General features: G+C 48.6%; 1 protein-coding gene and 1 long non-coding RNA gene across 6 annotated transcripts in view; one reads left to right on the forward strand and one right to left on the reverse strand.

Moving 5' to 3' along the window:
- Nucleotides 1–23,603, forward strand: part of TTLL10 (tubulin tyrosine ligase like 10) — a 200,223-nt gene that overhangs the window by 153,615 nt on the left and 23,005 nt on the right. Inside the window, exons 3-6 of one of the 5 annotated variants that reach the window (XM_083453766.1) lie at nt 3,459–3,606; nt 4,129–4,335; nt 5,236–5,425; nt 12,083–12,663. In XM_083453766.1, the coding sequence (XP_083309892.1) occupies nt 3,459–3,606; nt 4,129–4,335; nt 5,236–5,425; nt 12,083–12,663 (1,126 nt within the window). Of the gene's footprint in view, nt 1–3,458; nt 3,607–4,128; nt 4,336–5,235; nt 5,426–10,480; nt 10,730–12,082; nt 12,664–20,363; nt 20,518–22,137; nt 22,228–23,603 lie in introns of those variants that run through there. The other 4 variants (XM_083453769.1, XM_083453768.1, XM_083453770.1 and 1 more) reach the window with 4 other exon arrangements.
- LOC310683975 lies at nt 16,070–20,349 on the reverse strand. The gene is made up of 2 exons (XR_014514612.1): nt 20,196–20,349; nt 16,070–17,754 (listed from the first exon to the last, which is right to left on the reverse strand). It is a non-coding gene; the product is annotated as an uncharacterized lncRNA (long non-coding RNA).

The raw sequence follows: 23,603 nt of genomic DNA on the forward strand, positions 1-23,603 counted from the left end.
CCAGCTCTAAACTACAGCTAGATCCTTCTCAGTTTTGCCCTTAACAAAGCCTCAGATTTATAGTTCTTACCAGGATGTGTGTGTGTGTGTGTGTGTGTTGAATATGCACCTCCACTGTCAGTGATTTCCCAGGCATTATTTCGTCTTTGCATCTTGATTCCTGAGCCTTAAAGGAATTGAGGGTCTTTGAGAAATGCACTCTCTGCTCATCCTCTGGCAAGGAGAGAAGGGGGAACAGAGCAGCAACAGACACACACCACCAATGAATTATTTCTGTCAGATTGGTGGTTAGACAGGAGAAGGTTAATGGGACCAGAAGGCCGGCTGAAAAGACAGGTTGGTCAAACCTGTCTGCTGGCTCCAACCAGGCACCTCCTATTGTTAGGTAAACTAAATACCGTATTTTTCGCTCCATAAGACACACCTTTTTCCTCCTAAAAAGTAAGGGGAAATGTGTGTGCGTCTTATGGAGCGAATGCAGGGGGGGAGGCAGGCAGGAAAAGCCCCCAAGAGCCGCACACAAGCTCCGCGCAGCTCTTGCGAGCTTTTCCCCAGGAGCGAGAAGGGACTGACATGATTTCCCTCTCTAAAAACTAGGTGCGCCTTATGGTCCGGTGCGCCTTATGGAGCGAAAAATACGGTACTTAGGTAACTGGTTTTGTGATGCAGGACTATTTGGGGAACAGTTCTAAACAAGTAGATTCCCCCTCAGAAGAGAGAGGAAGACCTCCTTCTCCTCACTCCCAGCTATGGATGAGGTAACCCAGGTGCAATCTGAGGCTGTCTCCTAGTAAGTTTTACTGAAATTAATTAATTCAAGTTAGACATAATAGAAGCTGCTAGATCAGGCAAATCGCCCATCTAGTCTAGCATTCTATTCCCACAGTGGCCAAATTCCACACTTTAGCCAGGTACTTTCTTTTATCTGTCATGAATCCTTCAACACTCAGCTTCATTTGACGCCATGCCTGTTCTATTCACTGGGTCTAGTCTAAGTAGAAAACCCTTCTCCGTTGCACTTCCGTGAGCCGAAATGCAGCCAATCCTTCGAGATTCACCCGTTTCCAAATTTTGTGGTGCAGTTCTCCAGCCAAAGGCATGGCAATAGGTATCTAATATTAGGAGGAAGTGTGCACGTATATGCATCTATTACTGAAAATAACATGAAATGCATTCAGTTGGGGGGAAATTCCTTTGCAAAAATACACATGTTGGGAGGAGAAATGTGTGCTATAAAATGCTGATGGATTTTGTCAGGCCTTAAAAAAAAGGTCTCAAACTGACAGGGAAATGTGGCAAACTGAATTGAAGACTGGGAAAATGAGAGAAACCAAAAGGACCGATCTGTCCATCCCTAAGTCTGAGTGAGACACAGAGAGTTAAATTTGACCTCCAGACCACCTGGATCCACCTGGGTATCTTGATGTGGAAGCAGAGGACTTTTATAGTCTTTTGGAGAGTTTGGGCTTCTTGCCTCTGCTTAACCCAGTGCTTTTTTTTGGGGGGGGGATGCACACCCCTAATCATTTTGTAAATCTGAGTTTGGCCTCATTGAGGGGCAGTATTTCAATATGAGTAGGAAGGTCGGCGGTTCGAATCCCTGCAGTGGGGTGAGCTCCCGTTGCTCGGTCCCTGCTCCTGTCAACCTAGCAGTTCGAAAGCATGTCAAGTGCAAGTAGATAAATAGGTACCACTCTGGCGGGAAGGTAAACGGCGTTTCTGTGTGCTGCTCTGGTTCGCCAGAAGTGGCTTAGTCAAGCTGGCCACATGACCCGGAAGCTGTACGCCGGCACCCTCGGCCTATAGAGCGAGATGAGCACCACAACCCCAGAGTCGTCCGTGACTGGACCTAATGGTCAGGGGTCCCTTTACCTTTGCCTTTAGGAAAACGAGAGTACCCCTAAACATTTTTTTAGAATAAAAGCACTGGCTTAACCTATATATTTGCAAACACACACAAATATTAGGACGCACCAACAATCTCCCCAAAGACCCCCTTCCCCAACAACCAAACCCAAGTGAATGCTTGGACTCCTTACTTGCTTGGAAAAGGGGAGGGGGGGGTGAGCATAAGAATACAGTATTTTCTAGCAAGAGCAGAGCAGGTGGGATGGAAACGGAGACGACTCTACAGTGCCATCTTGTGGCCTTTGTTGAAATCAGTTTATTTGCCAGCCTGGATGGCCTTTTAGGAGATTTCCCCTTCTCCTGTACTCACATTGGCAGAGTTAAGCAGCAGCTGGTGGACATTTGCAAGGGCTCATGCAAGAGGATGTCTCTCATTGCTCTTCAGAAATGCACAGAATTGGGTCTGAGGAAGCAGAGGCATGTCTGAAACCCTGGAGAGCCACTGCCAGTCTGTGCAGAACTGAGGTGGAGAAGCTGTAGCCCTCCAGATGTTGCTAGACTACAAGTCCCATCATCACTGGCCCTGCTGGTCAGTGCTGATGGGAGTCCAACAACATCTGGAGGGGCAAAGGTTCATCACCCCTGGTGCAGACCAGCCTTCCACAATCTGCTGCTCTCTATATATTTTGGCCTACCAGGTCTGAGACCTCCAGATGTTGCTGAAGTGCAAAGGTAAAGGACCCCTGAATGGTTAAGTCCAGTCGGAGGCAACTATGGGGTTGCGGCGCTCATCTCGCTTTCAGGCTGAGGGGAGCCGGCGTTTGTCCACAGACAGCTTTCCGGGTCATTTCGCCAGCATGACTAAACCGCTTCTGGCACAACGGGACACCATGATGGAAACCAGAGCGCACAGAAACACTTTTTACCTTCCTGCCACAATGGTACCTATTTATCTACTTGCACTGGTGTGCTTTCAAACTGCTAGGTTGGCAGGAGCTGAGACAGAGCACCAGGAGCTCAATCTGTTGCGGGGATTCAAATCAGCAAGCCCAAGAGGGCTCAGTGGTTTAGACCACAGCGCCACTCGCATCTCTGAAGTGCAACTCCCATGCTTGGCCACAAATGCTGGAGCTGATGGGCATTTGAGTCCAGCAGAATTGCAGAATTGCAGAGTTTGAAGAGGCACTCCAAGGGTCATCTAGTCCAACCCCTGCAATGCATGATTCATGTCGGCTTAGTTGGTGCGGTCCTGACAGTGGCGGCAGGTCCTTTTTTGTAATCCCAGGGGGACTGTGTGTGTGTATGCACCTCCCTCTTTCTCTCAAATCGGCAGGATTTCACAGGGAGCAAAGCGGCTGTTCGGTTGTTTCTAACAGAGGATTCGTTCCTGGAGCCAGCCAATTGCCTGCTATGGGAAACAGGAGGTTCGGCAAGGAAGACCTCTGGCCTGATCCAGCAGTGCTTTCTTGGGGTTCTTTATGAGAGAGGGAGAGGGAGGAAGAGAGGCTTTAAAGGGGCTTTCCATGTCATGTACAGCAATGCGCCCCAAAGTCCTAGAGATCGTGAGTTTGCTTCCATTTTACTCCCCGCTCACTTCCTTTTGGTTCTAGGAGGAACTCAGGAGGGTCGCTCGGAAGAAAGTGCCGGTACCCAGAAATCTGGATCCAGATGACCAGTGGCAACTCCGGATGAAGTTTCTCGAGCGGGCGAAGAGTTACATTGGTGTCCCTTACGCACAGAAATACCATCAAGCTGGAAGTAAGAGCCATTTGCTTTCCCAGGCTGTTTTGTTTTCGAAAAGCGAGGGTGTAGGAGACTCCCTGTGACACCAAAATACTGCTGAAATAAGCAATCCGTCCGAACACTTTTCTTTCGTAAGGACATCAAAAGAGCCCTGCTGGATGAGGCCAATGGCCCATCTAGTCTAGCATCTTGTTCTCACAGTGGCTGACCAGATGCCTGTGGGAAACTTGCTGGACGCTGGAATTTCTTCTTAGCTGGGGTGAATCTACACGCAGGGAAAGAAACACTATAAATAAGAAAGAAATTAAATCATTGAAAGGGGGGGGGGAAACGCTATGAAAAATCGCTTAGAAATTATTTTGCTCTCTGGTGCCATCTGGTGTTGCATTCTGTTTCTTGACTAACGTAGCTGAGTCCCTGGTCTGCTCATCTGCTCCCTGTTGCTCATTTTCCCTCCGGACGCTCTGCTTGAGGTTGCCATTTTGCTTCAACAAGACTCCACTTTCCAGCTGACCTTTGCTTCGATTTCTTCCCCAGCTCCAGAATACAACTCTCCGCTCTTCCTGGACTGCTGCGGGTTCATCCGGAGAGTAATGTGGGACCTGACAGAAGAGTTTGGCTTCTGCATGGGCTTAGGAAACCAAGCTTATCAGTATGACACTCTTCCTATTACATTACCCAGCGAGGAATATCTGAAACCAGGAGATCTCATCTTCATTTCAGGAACTTACTTTGACACACAACGTAATGTGGCCTGTGCTGTCCATCATACTCCTCTTCCTGTCCTTTTCTGAATATTCCTCCCATCCTTTTGCCTTTCTTCTTATCTCAAGCTCACCAGTTGTCGTTGGGGTTTTTTTTAGGGGGGGGATTTCTATGGGCACATTTCTATGTTTCAGCAGGTGCCATCTGAACACTTCTGTCCCTCCCATCCCTCAGGTCAACGTCCCTGCTCCGAAAAAGAAATTGAGCAAGCGGGAGCACACACACACACACACTTGGCTTTTCCAAGGGAACTGGGCAAAAGCCAGATCCAGTAGACTTAATCCGAGCCTTGAAAAGCACACTGAGTTGAAAAACGAAGTGGGAAAGAGTGTCGCTCTCCAAACTTCCTTCTTCAGCTCTATGTACTTTTTCAAGGGAATCGAAGGTGTTGAGGGGAGCACTGAACATCTTTGTGGGTACCAGGGGAAGGCCTCACAGGCACTGCTGCACCCAAAAGGTGCCATGTTGGTGATATACCACATCCCCAGCAGCCATTTTATAATATGCCATACCCTCATGGCAGCCATTTTGTGATGTTCTGCGTCGCCCAGGGCAGCCATTTCATGACCAACGCCAGCAGCACTTCCTCAAAATTCCAAATGTGCCTGATGGCCTCAAAATCTTGGCTTCAAAATGTTTTGCCACACCATTCAGACACCGGTTTCTGTCTTCATCTGAACCCTTCAGCACATGCACACCCCTCATGGGACCATCTGAATCTGCTTTCTTCTTCTTCCTAGGGCAGGCGCTGAGGGGATTCTCCAGTGCCAGAATTCTGATGCATTAAGGCTCCCCTCTTCCTCACCCCTTTCCAGATGTAGCTAAACACACCAGTTTTCAAAGGCTGTTTCCCAAGATGTACTCCTTCCCTCTCTGCAGGAAAAAGGCAGCCCCACGACATTGTCCATGTGGAAATCTGGTTGGGGTATGGTGAGCGTAGCCTAGGAGCCAGGTGGAAACGGGGCAAATCACAAGTCTTTGATTCCTACAAGTTTGTCTCCAGCACCTATGGGGACATGGAGTACCACTTCAAATCCATCGAGACGTGGCTCCAAGGCATCTGTGTCAGGCAAGTGTCTGCCCTGTTGAATGCTGGGAGATTCGGGGCAGGCAAAAACGACGACTTCTCCATGCAGCACCTAGTTAAATTATGGAACTTGCTCCTGCAGGAGACAGCAGTGGCCACCAAGTTCACTGACTTTAAAAGAGAGTTAGGCAAATCCACGGAGGAGAAGACTACCAGTGGCTACCAGCCATTATAACTATGTTCTACATTTCCTGTTGAAGGCAGTAGGGCTCTGAATTCCACCTGCTAGGCATTGCAAGTGGTGAGAAAATTGTTGCGCTCAGGAATCACTCATCGGCTTCCTGTGATTGGCCGTTGCGAGAACGGGGTCCTGGTCTTGATGGCCCTTTCCCCTTACTCAACGATTATATGTTTCAAATATCCCTGCACCTAGAAAAGTAGCAGGTCAAGGAAAAGCACGCTTTCAGATTGTGCAGAGAGAAGAGTGTTTCTCCCTCTCACGTAACACTAGAAATCCAATGAAGCTGTTGGATGATTTGCAATAGATAAAAGTCCTTCTTCACGCAGCATATTGTTAAACTATGGAACTCCCCCCCACAGGAGGCAGAAACGGCCACCAACTTGGAAGGCTTCAAAAGAGGATTAGATAAATTCATGGAGCTACCAGTCATAGCTGTCAACGTTTCCCTTTTTTAAAGGGAAATTCCCTTATTCCGAATAGGATTCCTCGCAAGAAAAGGGGAAAGTTGACAGCTATGCTACCAGTAGCTACTAGCCATGATTGTTCTGCCTCTAATGCCAGAGGCATCATGCCTCTGAATACCAGCTGCTGGAAATCACAAGCGGGCAGAGTTGCCGCAGCACTCATGTACAGCTCTATCAGGCTTCCCACAATGGACATCTGGTTGGCCCCTGAGAAAACTAGCCGGGCCATTGACATGATCCAGCCATTCTCATCTTACAGACTTTCAATGGGGCACTCCCAGGGTCCCCGCTGAAAATTCATCTTCTGTCTGTCATGCATGCTTAATTTGGGATGTGTGTGTTTCTCGCAAACTTCCAAAGTGATGCCTAGTTTCCAAAAGGAAGCAGCAAGCGAGGTTTGTTTCGATCGCCTCCACAGCTCTGGACTTTGCAGCCCTCCCCGGGTGTGTTTTCCCCTAACGCTCCCTGCCACCCTGCCATTGTCATTCCGTTGGCGTCGAGGACCGTATAATTTTTCATCCCCGGCGCGGCGCCTCTGGAAATGGTGGACGCCCACCATTGTCTCCCGAAACTCTCCCTCCCCCCTTTCCCTCTCCTCGCTCCTGGTCTCCGGTGCCCTGGCCTCCGCCTGCGGATTGGAAATCAAAGGTGTCATTACAATTTCAAAGGCTCTGCCTGAGCCGCGCTTTAAGCTGCTGCTGCTCAGAGGAGAAGGAACAAATGATGATCTGAAAAGCTCGGTTGCAACCCAGAAAGGCCAGTGAACCTGGTGTGCGTAATACCAGCTGCAGTTCTGCAAAAGTGCTTGTGGGCCTAGCGGAGGCTGGTGCTTAGACCAACCTCAGTCTGCCCTGAGTTGGACCCCACCTGCTGGTCTTCTTAGTTGCATTCAGCCCAGAGGGTAGCCCTCCCTGTGTGCTCCTTAGTCTCAGCATTGCCACTTGTAGAACCCAACAAGAAGGAAGATGGGGACAAGCCTAGCATTAGGCTGTTGGTCTCCCTGCCATATTTTCTAACCAGTATACCTGAAGGAGCATCTCCACCCCCATTGTTCTGCCCGGACACTGAGGTCCAGCGCCAAGGGCCTTCTGGCAATTCCCTCATTGCGAGAAGTGAGGTTACAGGGAACCAGGCAGTGGGCCTTCTCAGTAGTGGCGCCCACCCTGTGGAACGCCCTCCCACCAGATTTCAAAGAAATAAACAACTATCTGACTTTTAGAAGACATCTGAAGGCAGCCCCGTTTACAGAAGTTTTTAATGCTTTTTACCGTGTTTTTAATATCCTGCTGGAAGCCACCCAAAGTGGCTGGGGAAACCCAGCCAGATGGGTGGGGTATAAATAATAAATTAATATTATAATATTATTATCACCAGTCTCAGTGGGCACTGAGAGGGTCTCTTGCAGTGACGCTGTTAAGGCAGGACTTTGGAACACACTCCCATGGCCCCAACTGAGGCATTACGCATACAAGCGCATAACTGGAAATTTGGGTTTGCAGAAGTAAAGGGGATTACAGCACCCTAGGTCAACAATTTATAATTCATTTCCTTGGTGTTGAGAATTTGGACATTTGAGGACTTGTCCTAAGGTCACATGATCCAGGCAATTCCAGAGACCTAGACGTTGTTTCAGAGGCTTTGAAGAAGAAAGTGGTTTCGGGCCATTCCTTGTTCCTCTAGTTTGTAGACCCAGAATTGTTACACGATCTCATTAAGTACAGGATGGGGAATGCTCTGGGTCCACACCCTGCCCTCCAGAGAGCATATCAGAATTGTTATGGGCAGTGGCGTAGCATGGGTTGTCAGCACCCGGGGCAAGGCAAGTAATTTGCGCCCCCTAACCCGGGGCAAGGCAAGTAATTTGCGCCCCCCCCGCCTCACTGTCCCTCCCCCAGATAGTCCCTCGCTCTCTCTCCGCTCCACACCGCACCGCACGCCTGGCACCCTCCCCTCCACAGTGGGCGGCGACCCGGCGGCTCGGATCAGATTCGCACAGCCAGCACTGCAGTGAGAGAGAGTGAGTGAGCCAGGTAGGGGCAGAGAGCTGCGAGTGTGAGCGCCCCCCCCCAGATGTTGCGCCCGGTGCGGCCGGCCCCCCTGCACCCCCCACGCCACGCCACTGGTTATGGGATCACCGTCCCACAAACAAATCAGCTATGAATTCCCCAGAAACCAATAAGAGAGAATGCTCCATCAATACCGTTGTCTAACCTCTGCGTAAGCAATGTGCAAGGGAATCAGGATGAATGCTCAATAAACAGGTCATCCGGAAGAAGACTTGCCACATATTGCAGTCAGAGGAAGGACTTAAGCTCTTTGGAATAAGGCCAAAGGCTCATCTAGTCCAGCATCCTCTTCCTGTGGTGGTCAACTAGGTGTCCCAGTGGAAAGTCTGCGAGTAGGACCTGACTTCAGCAGCCCTCACCCCACCTGCAGTTCCAGCAACTGGTATTACTCAGAGACAATCTGCCTCCGACATTGAAGGTTCAACATAGCCATTGTGGCTAGTAGCCATTGGAGAGTCTCCATGAATTTGACTAAGAGCTCATCCACACTTACTTTTGCTCAGGTAACAGGTCTGGGCTTTCTTTTTAAAAAAATTATTGGATTTGTTTTAAAAAATAAAATACAGTAAGAATTAGACTAATCTACAAAACAGGAATAATAATAATAATAATAATAATAATAATAATAATGATAATGATAATGATAATGATACCAGAGGAAAAAAGAGAAGAGAGGAAGACAATGAAAATACCCATAAGGCCCTTTACCATATTTATATCATATGTCCTATCATTTTTCCACATGTGGAGAGGTAGAGACCCCCCTCCCCCATCTTCCACTTTCCAGGTCCATATCTGTGTGCTGGTGTTTTGTTGTTGTTTTTTTTGCCCTGGTGAAAACTTGTTCTTTACTGCTGAATTGGAGGAAATGGCAATTCCGTGGAAAGCCCTAATTGTCATTTGCTCCAATTCAGTATTAAAGAGTGGGTTTTCATGGGGGAGGCGGGGTCAGGGGAGGAAGCGCTGGGACACAGTGCCTTAAAACAAGGGTCGGCAAGGTTTACCTTGCCTGGGACGGTTCACTCCAGCAGAGATCCCTCTGTGGGCCCACAATTTCCGGTGTTTTCATCTGCGCAGATGCGATTTCCGGCACTGCAAAAGCGAGTCCCTATGCCACGCTGCGCCAGTTTATCGCAGCGTATGGGGACTCACCGAGTGGGCGGCTTGGTTTGGGGGCAGCTCGTGGGTTGGTTAAACGATCCCCATGGGCCACTTGTGGCCCCTGGGCCTTAGGTTGCCAACCCCTGCTTTAAAACATGGACCTGTTCCTAAAAAGCACAGGGCAAAAGGTAAGAATGGGGGAGCCCAAATCCTCTTCTTAAGCCATCCCAGTTGGTGGCCGTCACTACCTTCCATAGGAGCAAATTCCAGAGTTTGACCATGGAGACCTCACACCAAAGGAATCTTGCTATGAGCTTGTGCACAATCACATCAAGTTGGCTGTTGAGGTGGCAGCTTTTCAATGTGCACTGCTGATGTGAACGGGGGCAGGACATGAACTGCGACCCTGTGCCAACGGGGCATGCACAGAGCTCCGTACAAAACCCAGCAGGTTCCCAATGCCCTTGGTGTTGCCAGGATGTACGCACAGCTGCCCCGTGTGGCGACCCATTGAACTGCAGGTGGCAGCCTTCTCTGCGAAGAACCTTCAGGCCCCGGAGTGACTCCGCCCACTCAGGCTTCCGCAGGTAGCCTGTTTTTCATTATGAGTGATGGATGGGGAAGGGCAGAGCTTCCCCAGGTAGGGCTGGGAATGGTGCCCTGTCCGAAACACCTGCAGCGCCACTGCCAGTCAGAGTAGACAATAATGAGTTTGATGGACCAAGGGCATCGTTGTATAGATTTGTGGAGTCCTGCTGTCATTCTGCCTTTTGCTCCCAGCATTCCATAGTGCAATGTTTCCTGCGGCAATTTATTGGGACGCCTTGGAACAAGCTTGGCACACCACTGGCACATGGCAGTGAGGACTTTTCATGATGTCCAGCACCAGCCCTGTTCTGATAGGGCCTATGTGCTTCCATCTCCGTGGGCACCTCACTTTCCCTTTAGTTCCATCCCCTGGCCCAGTACTGACTGCCATTTTGATTTCCCACAATGCCTCTGGCTCGCATTGACCCAGGGCATTGTGGGAGGCCGGGCAAAGGCCTGCCGGGACTCAGAAGAGCCCACTGTGCCACTGCAAAGCTGGAGCCCTCAGACACATGCACCACACAGTCCCCGGGGCAGAAATCAAGCCTGCTCACTAATGCAGGAAATCCTTCACAATTCTAGCAACAGTTCCTAAGCAGCAGTTGCTAGGCGACTGGCCCTTGTTGATAATGCTGAGACCTGCCTTTGAGCTGCCCAGGAAGAGGGAAAATAGTTTGCTGCCTATAGATGCTCAGAGTGCCAGGGCTGGGCCGCTTGAGACGCTGGTGTCGCCTGAGCGCAGAGCAAAAAACACACGCTGAGTCTCCGAAACCCCGAGCCTGCTTGGGAAGCAGGGAGTTTGGCCGGTTTTAGACTTCCGTATGGCTCGGCTGGAATACAAACCCACAAATGCTTTATTAAAGCACTTAGGGCGTGCCAAGTTAAGGTTAGAGCTTCTGTTACTTTGCTTTCTGTTTGGGTTGGGTCTTTATTTATCACATAGGCAAGCTGCCTTACCCTGAGTTGGACCATTGGTTTGCTTAGCTCAGTACTGTCTACACTGACTGGCAGCAGCAGCTCTCCAGGGTTTTAGGCAGGGGTCTCTCCCAGCCCTACCTGGAGATGCCAGGGACTGAACTCGGGACCTTCTGCATGCAAAGCAGATACTCTGCTACTGAGCTTTGGCTCTTCCATTAGGAAATGGGAACGCAGAAGGCTGTTGGGGAGTCAGACCATTGGGCCATCTAGTTGTGTAGTGTTTAGAGAGAGCCCTATTCCCTTCAGGAGTTGCAATTCCCAGAGTGGCCTAACAACCAATCCCTCTTCACAGGGAACTCTGGGAACTGTAGTTCTTTCATGGGAATAGGAGGTTTCCTAACAACTCTCAGCACTCTGTGCAAAACACATGTCCCAGAATTCTTTGGGCTGTTTAAAGTGGTATTACTGCACTTTAAACATATGGTGTGAATGTGGCCAGAGTATAAATCTACCACTAACATACTATTATGGCATGTGGCAGAATTGGGGTGGGGGGGATTCTATTCAGTTCACATTTAAGGGCAAACTCTGATTCACACTTTCCAAACAACACGTTGTGAAATGCCCAGAGATCTATGGATGAAGGGCAGTATACAAATTGAAATAATAATAATAATAATAATAATAATAATGCTGCAAACTGAAACGTAGGCATCCTTCAAAATTCACACTTTGAATTTTGCAATTCAGCTCTCTAGCCAAGCAATGTATACTAAAATGCATATACCAGGGTAAGGTGCGCATTAGAATGTGTATATTAGTATAAAAATACATTACATTTTGGAAAATGGCTTCACAGAAATGTGTCTATTTGGCAAACCTGCATGCAAAAAAATGGGTGTGGGTGTGTCTTATTAGGAGATTCTTTTCCTTAAAATGTTGGTGCGATTTTAGAAGGATTAAAAAACACACACACACACATCTCAGATTGGCACAGAAATGTGGAGAACTGGGTTTAAGATTTGAAAATTGAGGAGACAGAGAAGCGAAATTGACAGACCCATCCATCTCTAGGCAGTGAGGGTTGGTTGCTTGGTAATGGATTAGATTTATAGCCCATCTTTTCCTCCAAGGAACTCAAGGTGGCAGGCATGGTTCTCTCCCCCTCCCCATTTTATTGCCACAACAACCCTGTAGGGTAGGCCCCACGCTGAGGCAGGGATTGCCCCAAGGCCACTCCAGTGAGCTTCACGGCGGGGTCTCTTCCGCATTGGCTCCATTGCTATCTAAACTTGCAGTTCCTCTTTGGTTGTTTCCACAGCCACTGTCCGGAGCACAGATGGGCATCGGCCATGGAGCTCCCCAGCAAGCGATCAATCTTCTGTCTTCCAAGCGAACAAGGCGAGGGTGTGGGCGCTGAGGAAAGCAGGCCGCAGCCTCCGCTGAGGTCGGAAGAGATGGCCATCAGACTGGAGCCCATCGCGGAGACAGTCAGCAACTTTGAACTGAGCAGCAATGAGGAAGCGGAGGCCTTGGGCCTCCAGGGTCCCTCCCGAATGAATTTGGGGGACCTTGAGACAAACCCAGTTAAAGGAGACCCGGTTACAGGGACTGGCCGAGCCCAGAGACCGTCTCCGGAAAGGACCCCGCTGGAGGCTGCAGGCCCGAGGGCGGGAGGCAGCGAGGTTTCGCTGGAGGGGAGCTCGGCCCAGGAGGAAGGAGGGTGTGAGGAGGGTCCTGCTTATGGCCAGGAAGCCGGCGCAGAGGCGAGGCCGCCCGGGCCCACTCAGCACTCCGTCAGAAACCCACTCCCCATGTCCCACTCCATCTCGAAGGTAAACTCCAAGGGGGTCTTAGCGGGCGGCGCTGGCAAGCGGAGGAAGAAGCGCAGAGGACAAGGAGGTAATCAGAGCCCTTGAGGGATCTCCAGGGGTGGCACCAGGAGAATCCCGGGTTAGATAGAAAAGCAGGGTGCGGGGGGAGGACAACCGACCCTAGCAACGCCCACCTCACCTCTACTGGTTGGGCGCAGGAGAATGCTGGGAGCAACCAGCTGGGGAACCACCAGAGGTAGTGGGGCAATGAGGAGTGGTCCGAGGGAGACAGAGGGGTAGGAGCTTGTCACAGCAGGAGGGGGAGACACCCTTGACTCTTCACCAGCCTGACTCATCTCTGCCTCTTTGCCTCCTTCTCCAACTCCCCTGCTTCATGTCCGCCTCTGATTCTGGACTCTCCCAGCTCACAAAGCCCTGCTACCTCCTCAGCTTCCAACACCTCCTCTTCCCAGTCTTCTCCGGGACTCCCTGTTGTCCCACCACCACTTCCTGGGCTCCGAGCCTTCTTCCCTTGGGGCTTCCTCAGCTGGTTCTTCCCACTGTTCCTCAGTGTCCGATCTGCCCATGACACCACCCTACTTTTGGCTTTGGTTGACCTCTCTGAAAACCATCCCTCCTACCCTGTAAGTGGCGTCCACACAACAGGCTGCTTGCACCCTTTTGAAAAAATGAAACCCCAAGTGTCATTATTCTCTTAAATTGTTACCCGCCTTCCACTTTGAGGCCTGTCCCAGGGCAAGTTGCGACAATGGAGAATGCAGTTTGAAAGGGTCTAAAAACTTCCAATTAAATATCACCACCAAAAAACAGGGCGAGGATTAGCACTGGACACAACCTTATAGCTTGCACCAAATGCTAATCCTACTCAGAGTAGACCCATTGAAACGCATGGACATGGCTAACTTGGGTCTGTTGATTTCAGTGGGTTGGTTCTGGGTAAGAGTAGCACTGGACGCAACCCAGAGTCAACTAAGTTGCTGCACTAATGGAAGCCAGTGCAACACAACCTGCTAGCACATGACTCTCTCCCCTGTCCTTCCCTTGTGCCCCCCTTGGAGCTGCTTGGGAGATTTGACGAACCCCCAGAACAGCCCATGGAGTTGGAGAGGCGGGATCATCTGGCCCAGATGACTTCTGTTGTCAGGCAGGCCAGCAAGACAATGTCTGAAAAGGGAGCTGCAAAAATGGCACATTATACTGTACAACTCATGCTTCCAGTTGCCAGCAGATAATGTGGCAGATCGGTGGGCATTGCCAGAGGCTGGTATTCATTGGACACACGAGGGTCTGCTTCCATGCATTTCATCTCAAGTGGACCAGTTTTGAGATTGTATTCCACATATCCGCTCAGCGTCTATCAAAAAAAGGCAAAAAAGAAAAAAGGCAGAGGCTTTGTTCTCCCTCCCCTTGCCAAGAACTTCATAAAACTGAAATCGTCCAAGTGAGACTTATAAAAGAGCAAATTAGAAATATGGGGAAGGGGTATATAAAAACAGGTCCCATTAGCAGGCAATTTGGCTAGAAGCGAAGATGGTAGCTTCATTAATAGGGCAATTTAGCTGAGGGGGTTTTTTAGGGGGGAGGGGCAGGTGTGTTCGCGCGCCACAAATATTTGTATGCTATAAAAATGCAAAAAGACAAAGACAAAGCCCTGTTATTTTATTTCCCTGGCAATATTGGTTTGCTAATTGTCCTATTACAGTCCTGGCAATAAAGTGGATATTGGTTTATCGCAAAAGAGTGCAGGTTGGAGACATTTGAATAAAAGGAATAGCACCTGGAACTGTGCTGAAATTGAGTTTGAAACAATGGAATAATTTGAGGCCACCTGGCAACGTGAGAACATAGGAAGAACCCTGCTGGATCAAGCCAAAGGCCCGTCTAGTCCCAACAGCCTGTATCCCCACAGTGGCCAATCAGATGGCTCCAGGAAGCCTCCAGGTGGGGTGTGAAGGCAGCAGCCTCCTCTCACTGTTATTCATAAGAGCAGCCCCGCTGGATCAGACCAAAGGCCCCTCCTATTTTCATAGTGGCAGACTAAATGCCTCTAGGAACCCTGCAAGCAGGACCTGCATGCAACAGAGCTCTACTGACTTGCATTTCTCGGCAACTGCCATTCAGAGGCACACTGCCTCTGCCAGCCAGACCAACTGGAGCAGGGGCAGCAGGTTGACCCCCACATTGGGGTCGCATCCAGTGGGAGATACCGCTGGGAGAAGGAGGCGGAGGGCGGTCCTTCCTTGGCTTGCTCCTCCCCGCATGGCAAGTTAGTCATGATGATTACCGTATTTTGGCTCTATAAGACTCACTTTTCCCCTCCTAAAAAGAAAGGAGACATGTGTGTGTGTCTTATGGAGCTAATGCAGGCTCTGCAGCTATCCCAGAAGCCAGAACAGCAAGAGGGATCGTTGCTTTCGCTGCGCAGCGATCCCTCTTGCTGTTCTGGCTTCTGGGATTTGGAATATTTTTTTTCTTGTTTCCCTCCTCCAAAAACTAGGTGCGTCTTATGGTCTGGTGCATCTTATAGAGCGAAAAATATGGTAACTTCAGAGAGTCTGCTTTGAGGAGGTCTAGCAGTAGCCACAACTCAACAGTAGCCTTCCCATCAACCTTTCTCCTCCCTTGAGTGCAACATTTCAAATTCTGGACAGACAACCTTTCTCTTAACTGGAGGGTCCAGGGATGGAACCGGTGACCTTTGGCCTTTGGCCCCTCCCCCAAATTTGACATACAGCTGCGAGAGGCGGAGCCCAGGTTAGGGCAGAGCCAAGATAGAACCATGTGGGCTCAGGGGAGGAGCCTGGCACAGTCTGCTGGGTCTCTGTTGGAAACTGGATGGAATCAGGAGGAGGAGGAGATCCAGGGCAGAGCAGAATGCAGATTTGACTGCTTTTCAGACTCCAGTACTCATTTGCCTTCTAGAACAAAAGTTTTGCAGGCTGAACCCCAATGCAACACTAGCTGGTTAGGAATCAGGGATGGAATCAGCACCTGGTAGCGTTGGACAGCTCCTTGGGTCAAACCACTTGACAGGGTCCACCATTAATTTATCTGCCCTGGCTCAGTCCTTCAAGCTGCCATCTGGGTTTCCTCCCTATGAGTAGAGTATCTGTCTGGCTTCCGTTTAGATAAGATGGTTCCAAATTCAAAACCACTGCCCAAACTTTTTGGGTGGTATCCTGTTGACGCACTGAAATTACTGAATCTCAGTTTGCCAGTTAAGTTCAATGGGTCTGCTCTGAGCGGGACTAGAACAAGATGTAACCCCTTGCTTCCCATTCTCAAATGGAGGGAGCTGCTAGCCCTCATGTTGTGCCATGTTAAACATGGATTTATGCTGCAGCATATCCCCAAAGGGCCTACAAGGCTTCCCAGCGCTTTGACTGTCATGCTTAGTGTTGCATCTCCAGTTTGAGCACAGGATGTTAAGTAGATAGGGCTTCAAAAAAGGAGACATTTCAAGAGAGAACGAGTCTAAGGAAAGTCATTGCTCTTTACTGTACAGTCTAGCACCTGAACTCAGTGCTTGCTCTCCTCTTTTACCACAACGGAAGATAAAAGCCAGAACGGTACATGCCCAACAACACAACCAGCAGCTGGTATTTTTAAAACCCAAATTAATACTTTGAATACACGACGGAGGGGGGTGGGGACGATTGTGGTAATAATTAGCCACCAAGAGAGGTGGAGAGGGGGGGTGTGTGAAACTACAAATGCAAAGTCTGGGAGGGAGAAAGGTTGGGGGCTTATGCTTTAATAATGTGTGTCAAAATATATACAGCGAGCCTGAAAGTGCGTCTTTAATCTTGAAAGGGAAGAATCCCGGGGGACAGCCCTCTTTGATCTCCTTATGTTTGTAATTACGGAGCCTCCCCGTATTAGGCAGAGACGGGGACGTGTTTCAACGGAACGGGAGCTCCTTCCCCTCTCGCGCCTCCTGTCACTGATGTGTGTATCTCTCGAGCCAGGGTTTCAGGATAGAGTGTCTCAAAATGGCTCTTAACTGCCATTGCCATGGGGGGGGGACACCAGGAGCAGCAAGGGAGGTGGAGGTGTGTGTGAGAAAAGAAGCAAAAAATAGAGAGGTGATTAAAAAAATCAGCCCACAGCAGCTATTCAGACATGGCTGCTGTCTTTGCATCAAGGATATGCAGTTAGTCCCATGTGTCCTTCTCATGCATTCGCTCGTTTTCCTCTGCCCTCCTCTTCCCTTCTTCCTTATGCGTCATGCCTTCTTAGATTGTAAGCCTGAAGGCAAGGACTGTAGGTTAAAAATAAATAAATCTGTAAGCTGTTTTGGCTGAAGAGCTGAGTATGATATTCCCTTTAAAAATAAAAATTCAATAGTGAATTGACAGAGATACACAGAGAGAAAACAATGTAGTTAAATGAAAATGAAAATCACACACACACACACACACACACACACACGATACACATTTGAGTATTCTGGGGTTAATATGACAAACAACCTAAACAAACTTTGCCCAGTTAATGTTATACCCCTTATATGAGTGGAATATAAATAATAGGGCTGCACATGCAGAACAGACCTGATCCAGGGGCCTGATCCAGACCCCCAAATCACTGGGACCTGGGCTGGACCTGGGACCACCCAACCCAACCCAGACTCAATCTGAGGGCGAGGTTGGTGTTTAATTAGGGCTCTGGTCGGTTTGTTATAAAACACATCTGGGGTATAACATATTCCTCTTCCTCTGATTATCACAGTGCTGGTTTAAAAAGGAATTTAGTGGGACTATGTTGTGTTGTTGTTGTTGATGATGATATTAATATTTAAATTTGTTTACTGTCCTATACCCACAAGTCCCAGGGAGGTTACTATGTACCAAATCTGGTTGAATCCTGGATCCTGAACCAAATCAGACTGATTTGGGTCAAGCCAGAATTCGGCAAGATTGGGTTGAGGGAGCCCCAGAACATCCCAGGTTGTTTGGGTACACCTTGAAAGCTCCACTGGTGTAAGAATGTAATGGGGGTGGGGAGAAGAGAGACAGGCATCCTCACTACAGGGGTTAATCAGGGGTTAAATTCAGATCAGGGCAAAAGCCGGGTCCAGTCCTCGAATTCAGGACCGATCCAACTGAAGCAGCTGCTTATGACAGCACGATCTTTGCTGTTGTTCACTTATGTTGATCTGCAAAGGAGGAAAGGCACATAATGATAAGCTGAACGCCCTGGAGGAGACAGTAATTAATAAAGTATGCAAAATAAGAAAATAGGTAGTGGAGTGATTAAGTCATTATGCAAACCTCTGTTTGCATGGAGATCAAACTAGCTGCACACGGTGAGCCATATTGCAGCATTGCCGTCTACACAAGGATATTTGAGACAGGAGAGAGAAATTTGACTCAGTTTGCATTTAAAGGAGAGTCTAGCAAACCTGCGCTTTCTGAAACCAGAAGTGAGCTGAATCAACCATCCTTCAAAATCTGCACTTCTCTGAATGTTGCGGTGCATTTATCCAGCCAACCAATGGGAACAAAAATGCATATACAGTGGTACCTCTGGTTATGAACTTAATTCGTTCTGGAGGTCCATTCTTAACCTGAAACTGCTCTTAACCTGAGGTACCACTTTAGCTAATGGGGCCTCCCACCGCCACCCCCGCGTGATTTCTGTTCTCATCCTGAGGTAAAGTTCTTAACTCAAGGTACTACTTCCGGGTTAGCGGAGTCTGTAACCCAAAGTGTTTGTAACCCGAGGTGTTTGTAACCCGAGGTACCATTGTACTAGGATAAAGCATGTATGAAAATGTGTATGTTTGTGAAGATAACATCTGGGGAAATACAAATATTTATGCCTTGAAATACTAGGCAGATTAGGCAAAACTGCAAAGAAAAATGTGTCTGTTAGGAGACATTTGCACTGAAATGCAGACAAATTTCCATGAGGACTTAAAAAAAACAACCACACAGATGCAAATACGAATATTATTTATCTGTGTGGCTGAAACCATTGCAGAAACCCAAAATGCATAAAACAGAATAAATCACAGTATGCAGTTAAAATAATCATGAAAGCCAGACATTCCATCAGATAAGAGTTTGCTCCCCTGAAGAATTTCACTGATCATCCCCACAAACTTTTCTCCTTAAAATTGCCACTCTAAAGGCAGCACAGGCCGCCTTTTCAGACCTGTAGAGTGACCTGCTCCCTAATTAAAAGTTGATCAGATACCCAGTTGTATCCAGTTGATTTCTCAACTGGGAGATTTAAATCTTTGAACAAGGCTGCTCATGAATCCTCACAGATCGGAAAACCAGTAAGTAGCCAAGTAAATCTTCAGGCGCATTCCCCCTGCACATGGGCAAATGCTCTCTTCATAGGGGATCTGTCGATAGCGGCCTTCAGCTATGGCAGAGCGTATAGACTGGAACCGCAGAACTAGAAAGGCTTTTCTTTGACATTTGTTGTGCTTGCTACACAGCGGGGGCGAGGAGTCTGAACGGGTTGTTTGGCATACCGTGGGGGACATTGGGACAGGCAGGCAGGAGTGCGATCAGCACAAAAAGCCGTGCTTCAAAATACAAGATTTCCTGCAGGGAGAAGCCATCGCAACCGATGGAGAGAACTGAGCTAAAGGCAGGGAAAATGCAAAACGCAGATGACTCAAAATGGACCAATTCACTCATACCTAATGGACATATTGGATTTCGGAAATGGAGCTCTCTTAAAGTGCCCCCCCCAAGTGTTTTTGGCATAAACCTTCATCCTTGCCTGAAGCCTAGGGAGGTGTAATTTATTTTCCTCACTGCCACTCCTCTGGCCTCTTCTGTCCTTCCTCTCTCTCTCTCTCCATCGGCTGTTAAAACGTCAGACTGTAAGCTCCTAGAGGGCAAAGGACTGTCACCATCTGCTTAGCCTGTTAAAGCATAAAGGTACAGCATCAATGGTGAGCGAAAACAGGAAACCCTTCTTGATTGCATGAGGGGATGACCACTGCCATTTTGTACCCAATGCCAACCTTACTCTAAACAGCCTCGGCCCAGTATACCTGAAGGAGCTTCTCCCATCATTCAGCCCGGCCACTGAGGTCCAGCTCTGAGGGCCTTCTGGTGGTTTCCTCTCTGCGAGAAAAGAGATTACAGGGAACCAGGCAGAGGGCCTTCTCGGTAGTGGCACCTGCCCTGTGGATGTCAAGGAAATAAACAACTATCTAACTTTGAGAAGACATCTGAAGGCAGCCCTTTTTAGGGAAGTTTTTAATGACTGATGTTTTATTGTGTTTTTAATATTCTACTGGAAGTCGCCCAGAATGGCTGGAGAGATGCCCGGACAGATGTGTGGGGTATAAGTAAATAACAACAACAACTCTGAGTAGACCCACTGAAGCCTATGCACATGATTAACTTAATTCCAACCGGTGCACTCCAAGTAGGACTTAATTGACTGCAACCCATATTAAATAAACGAATTGTGGATTCAGGCCCATGGCCCATCTCCCTCAGTATTGTCAGCACGGACTGGCAGCGACTGTCCAGGGTTTCTGACAGGGGACAGCACTACCTGGGGATTGAAACTGGGACCTTCTGCATGCCAGGCAGGTGCTCTGCCCACTGAAGGAAGCTGCCTTACGCAGAGGGCCCAACTGTCTTATTACTGCCTGCTCTGACTGGCAGCGGCTTTTCACAGGATGGAAGCAGAGGCAGGATCCCAGTCACATCCCCTCCTCGCTTGGCCAGCCAGGGGAGAGTTCTGGAGAGGGCAGGGCACCTGAGTCAACAGGTGACATCACAGCCTCCCCATTATGATCTGCGTGCGAGTCAGCTTCTAGAGGATATGGCTTCACAGCGGGAAGGAGCCTCAACACCGACTCCCCTTTCACAAAAGGTCTGCAAGAAGAAGCTCTACAGCTTCCCGCCTCTCTTGACACTTCGAAGACCAACGTGCTTCTCAGGTCAGCCCCACAGCCCCAGATCCCAAGAGAAACCACCTCGACATCCCACTCCCACCCACCTCTGGCTGCCCTCCCAGTGGGATCGGAAGGGCAAGGGGTGGAGGGGCCACACACGCACCTCAGTTTTGGAGGTTGGGGGACCCCAGGCAGAAAATCCCACAAGCACTTCTCCCTCACAAATGCAGCAATAAATTAGGCAACCGCTCCTGACACTCAAAATCAACCACCTGAAGCGGCCTCTGCACTCGCCTAATGGTAGAGCCGGGCCCTGCAAAGGGATAGTTGAATGACAAGCTCGTTTCTGCTTTGGAGGAAGCTGCCCCAAAAGGATTTTTTTTGGAAAATAATTCTTTAATTTTCCGCAAGCCTTTGCTTCTTGAAGACACAGCTTTGCTCTTGAACACAGAAAGCGCCTCTTCATTAAGCGGCGAGAGGCAGTTGAAAGAACTAATGAGCCTCGAGTGGAGATTCTCCCTTGGCCAGGCGACGTTTGGCTCAAGAGCTTTGATTAAATAATTAAATGAGCCGATGTGCAGGGAGGGAGCAGCTCAAAGTGCCGAACTCTTCAATGAGCCATCGGAAGGGATCTCAGAGGTCATTTAGGCCAATCCCATTTAGCCAATGCAGGAAGTCCACTATTACAATGTCCCTTCGCAGGTAAAATCTGCTGCGAGCGTATCCCTGATTGGTAAGATCCTCGCTACAGGATCCCTGATAGGTAAAATCTGCTGCTAGAGGGAGCCAGCCATTTTCTGATTTAAAACATCTAGCAATGTGGACTCCATCACCTTGCATTGAAAGAGCTTGTGCCTCCATCCATTCAATTTTTGAAATTGGCCACAAAGTGAGGTTATGTTACATTTTGTGCTTAGCTTCATCCTGGGAACCCTTGCCAGAAGCCCAATGGCATCACTGCTCCACTTTAATTTTATTTATTAAATTCTTATAGACCACACTTTTTATATATAAACAACAACAACAACAACAGAGAGAGCGAGAGAGAGCGCAAGGCTGTATACCAATAAACAGTTCCATTCTGATAAACATCCATTAAAAGCATTGATAAATACTAGCCGGTAAAAAGAAATTCTCACATCAAAGGCCACTGAATAACACAATTTTTCAGAGGCATCCGAAAGAAGGCAGGGAAGAATCTTGCTCAACCTCCATTGGCAGGCAGTTCCACAAGAAAAGGCCCACCACATTAAAAGCTTGGTCCCTTGTAAAGGTTGACTGAACCATAAGAATGCCCATCAGAGGAACTTTGTGATCTGCGCATCTTTCCATTCAACTGTTCTTCAAGGCACTGGAGGAATTACGTAAAAGAGAGAGCTGTAAGCAGAGATATTTATCCGGGGGCCCATCGGCACTGTACACGTAAAGCAGTATCATGGCTTCCCCCACAGAATCCTGGGAGATGTAGTTTGCTAGGTGTGCTGAGAGCTGTTAGGAGCCCCCCATTCCCACCACAGACCAGCCTAAAGTTATTGAGGAGCTGGGAATTTGAGCCCTGGTCTCTACTGCATCCTAGGCTGGCACTCTAACCACTCGGCCGCGTTGGCGTTCGAAACAAGAGCCAGCGCCCGCCCGGTTCTGACCAAATTGCTCTGGCTTATGTAGGATGGATGGATGAAAGGCCTTTGGATGCCAGTGAAAGAGCAGCCGCCATCAGCTTAGGCTTCCGTTGGTATCCGTACTACACCGGAGCAGGTGAGGCCCGCAAGGGGAGAGCCGCGGCGGGAAGACGCCTGGGAAATGGCAGGCGGAGGGTTAAAAGCGCCCCGTCCAATAGGCGAAGAGGTGAGCAAAGACCGCCTCTCGCACCAACCTGAGATGGGCCTGTGATGGCTGGCAGGGCGGAAGGGGCACCCAGAGCAGGTGGAGCCAGTGCCAATGACAGGCGGGGCCGGAGCCAATGGCAGGTGGCGCCGACTGATGGTCCCTCCCCGCTGAGTTCTGCAAGGGCCAAAGGGAGGCAGAAGCTGAATGGGCAGGGCTGGTTGCATGAAGGCAGGTGGAGGTTGGTGGGAGAGGGCTCCATTCACCCACAATGGGCTGGCTCCACACTTGCTCCAACACACCTCAAATTACCCGCATGCTGCATCTGGGCTTGGAAAAAAGTCTTCTATTAGCAAAAGAAAACTTATTTGGAGTCTAAGTTTGGAGGGTGGGGCAAAGACAGGGGATGGCAGCCCAGGCACTACTATTAGAATAATATGTTTGTGGGAGAGGTTTATTGTTTTGTTTTCATTTTTAACTATTTTGTGCTTCTATCCTGTATCTTGTGAACTCCTCTGAGATCTTCCTCCAATGAAGCATGGTATAACAACAACAACAACAACAACAATTTGAATTTGAATTTGAATTTGAATTTGAATTTGAATTTGAATTTGAATTTATATACCACCCTATAGCCGGAGGTCTCAGGGCGGTTCACAGAACAAAAATCAAAATATAAAACCACAAAATATATAATTAAAATAAAAACAACAGCCCAATAACCCCACCTCAAAAAAACCAATAATAAAATAATAATAAATGAACATTAAAAAAAAAAAACTAATACTAATAGCTGGCAGTGGAAAGTTGTGTTATCCAAATGAGTTCTACTCAGTGCTTGGCTGATTGTCCCATAACTTTGGGCTGAGTACCTTTTCGCCCGCATAAGCAAAGCACCATTTTGTTAGGTGAGGTTTATCGAGTGGGATTCTTGAATTTATGTATAGCTTCCCATTACCAAAAATAAATAAAACCCACCCAACTCCCAAAGCGATTTTCAAGCAGGTAAAGAATGCGGTCATAAAATCACACGGACGTATTAAGAACAGATTTAGCAGTACAATCATATCAGAGATGCTGCCCAGATGCCCAGGAAAACAAAACAAAATCTTCTTGGGCTGGCTCATAAATAATGACAAGGCTGGAGCCAGGCATACCTCCTGCCCAAGCAATGGCATTTTAATCTCGGAAATCCATCTGAGGCTTAAGACAGCTGCTTATTGGATTTGCAGATTATGGTAGAAATGAATATCTAACTATTAACTATGAGAAGTCAAAGGTTTCCACATGGACAGCCAAGTATTCCT

Source organism: Podarcis tiliguerta (assembly GCF_965153285.1).
Source record: "Podarcis tiliguerta genome assembly, chromosome: 8".
Classification (NCBI taxonomy): domain Eukaryota; kingdom Metazoa; phylum Chordata; class Lepidosauria; order Squamata; family Lacertidae; genus Podarcis; species Podarcis tiliguerta.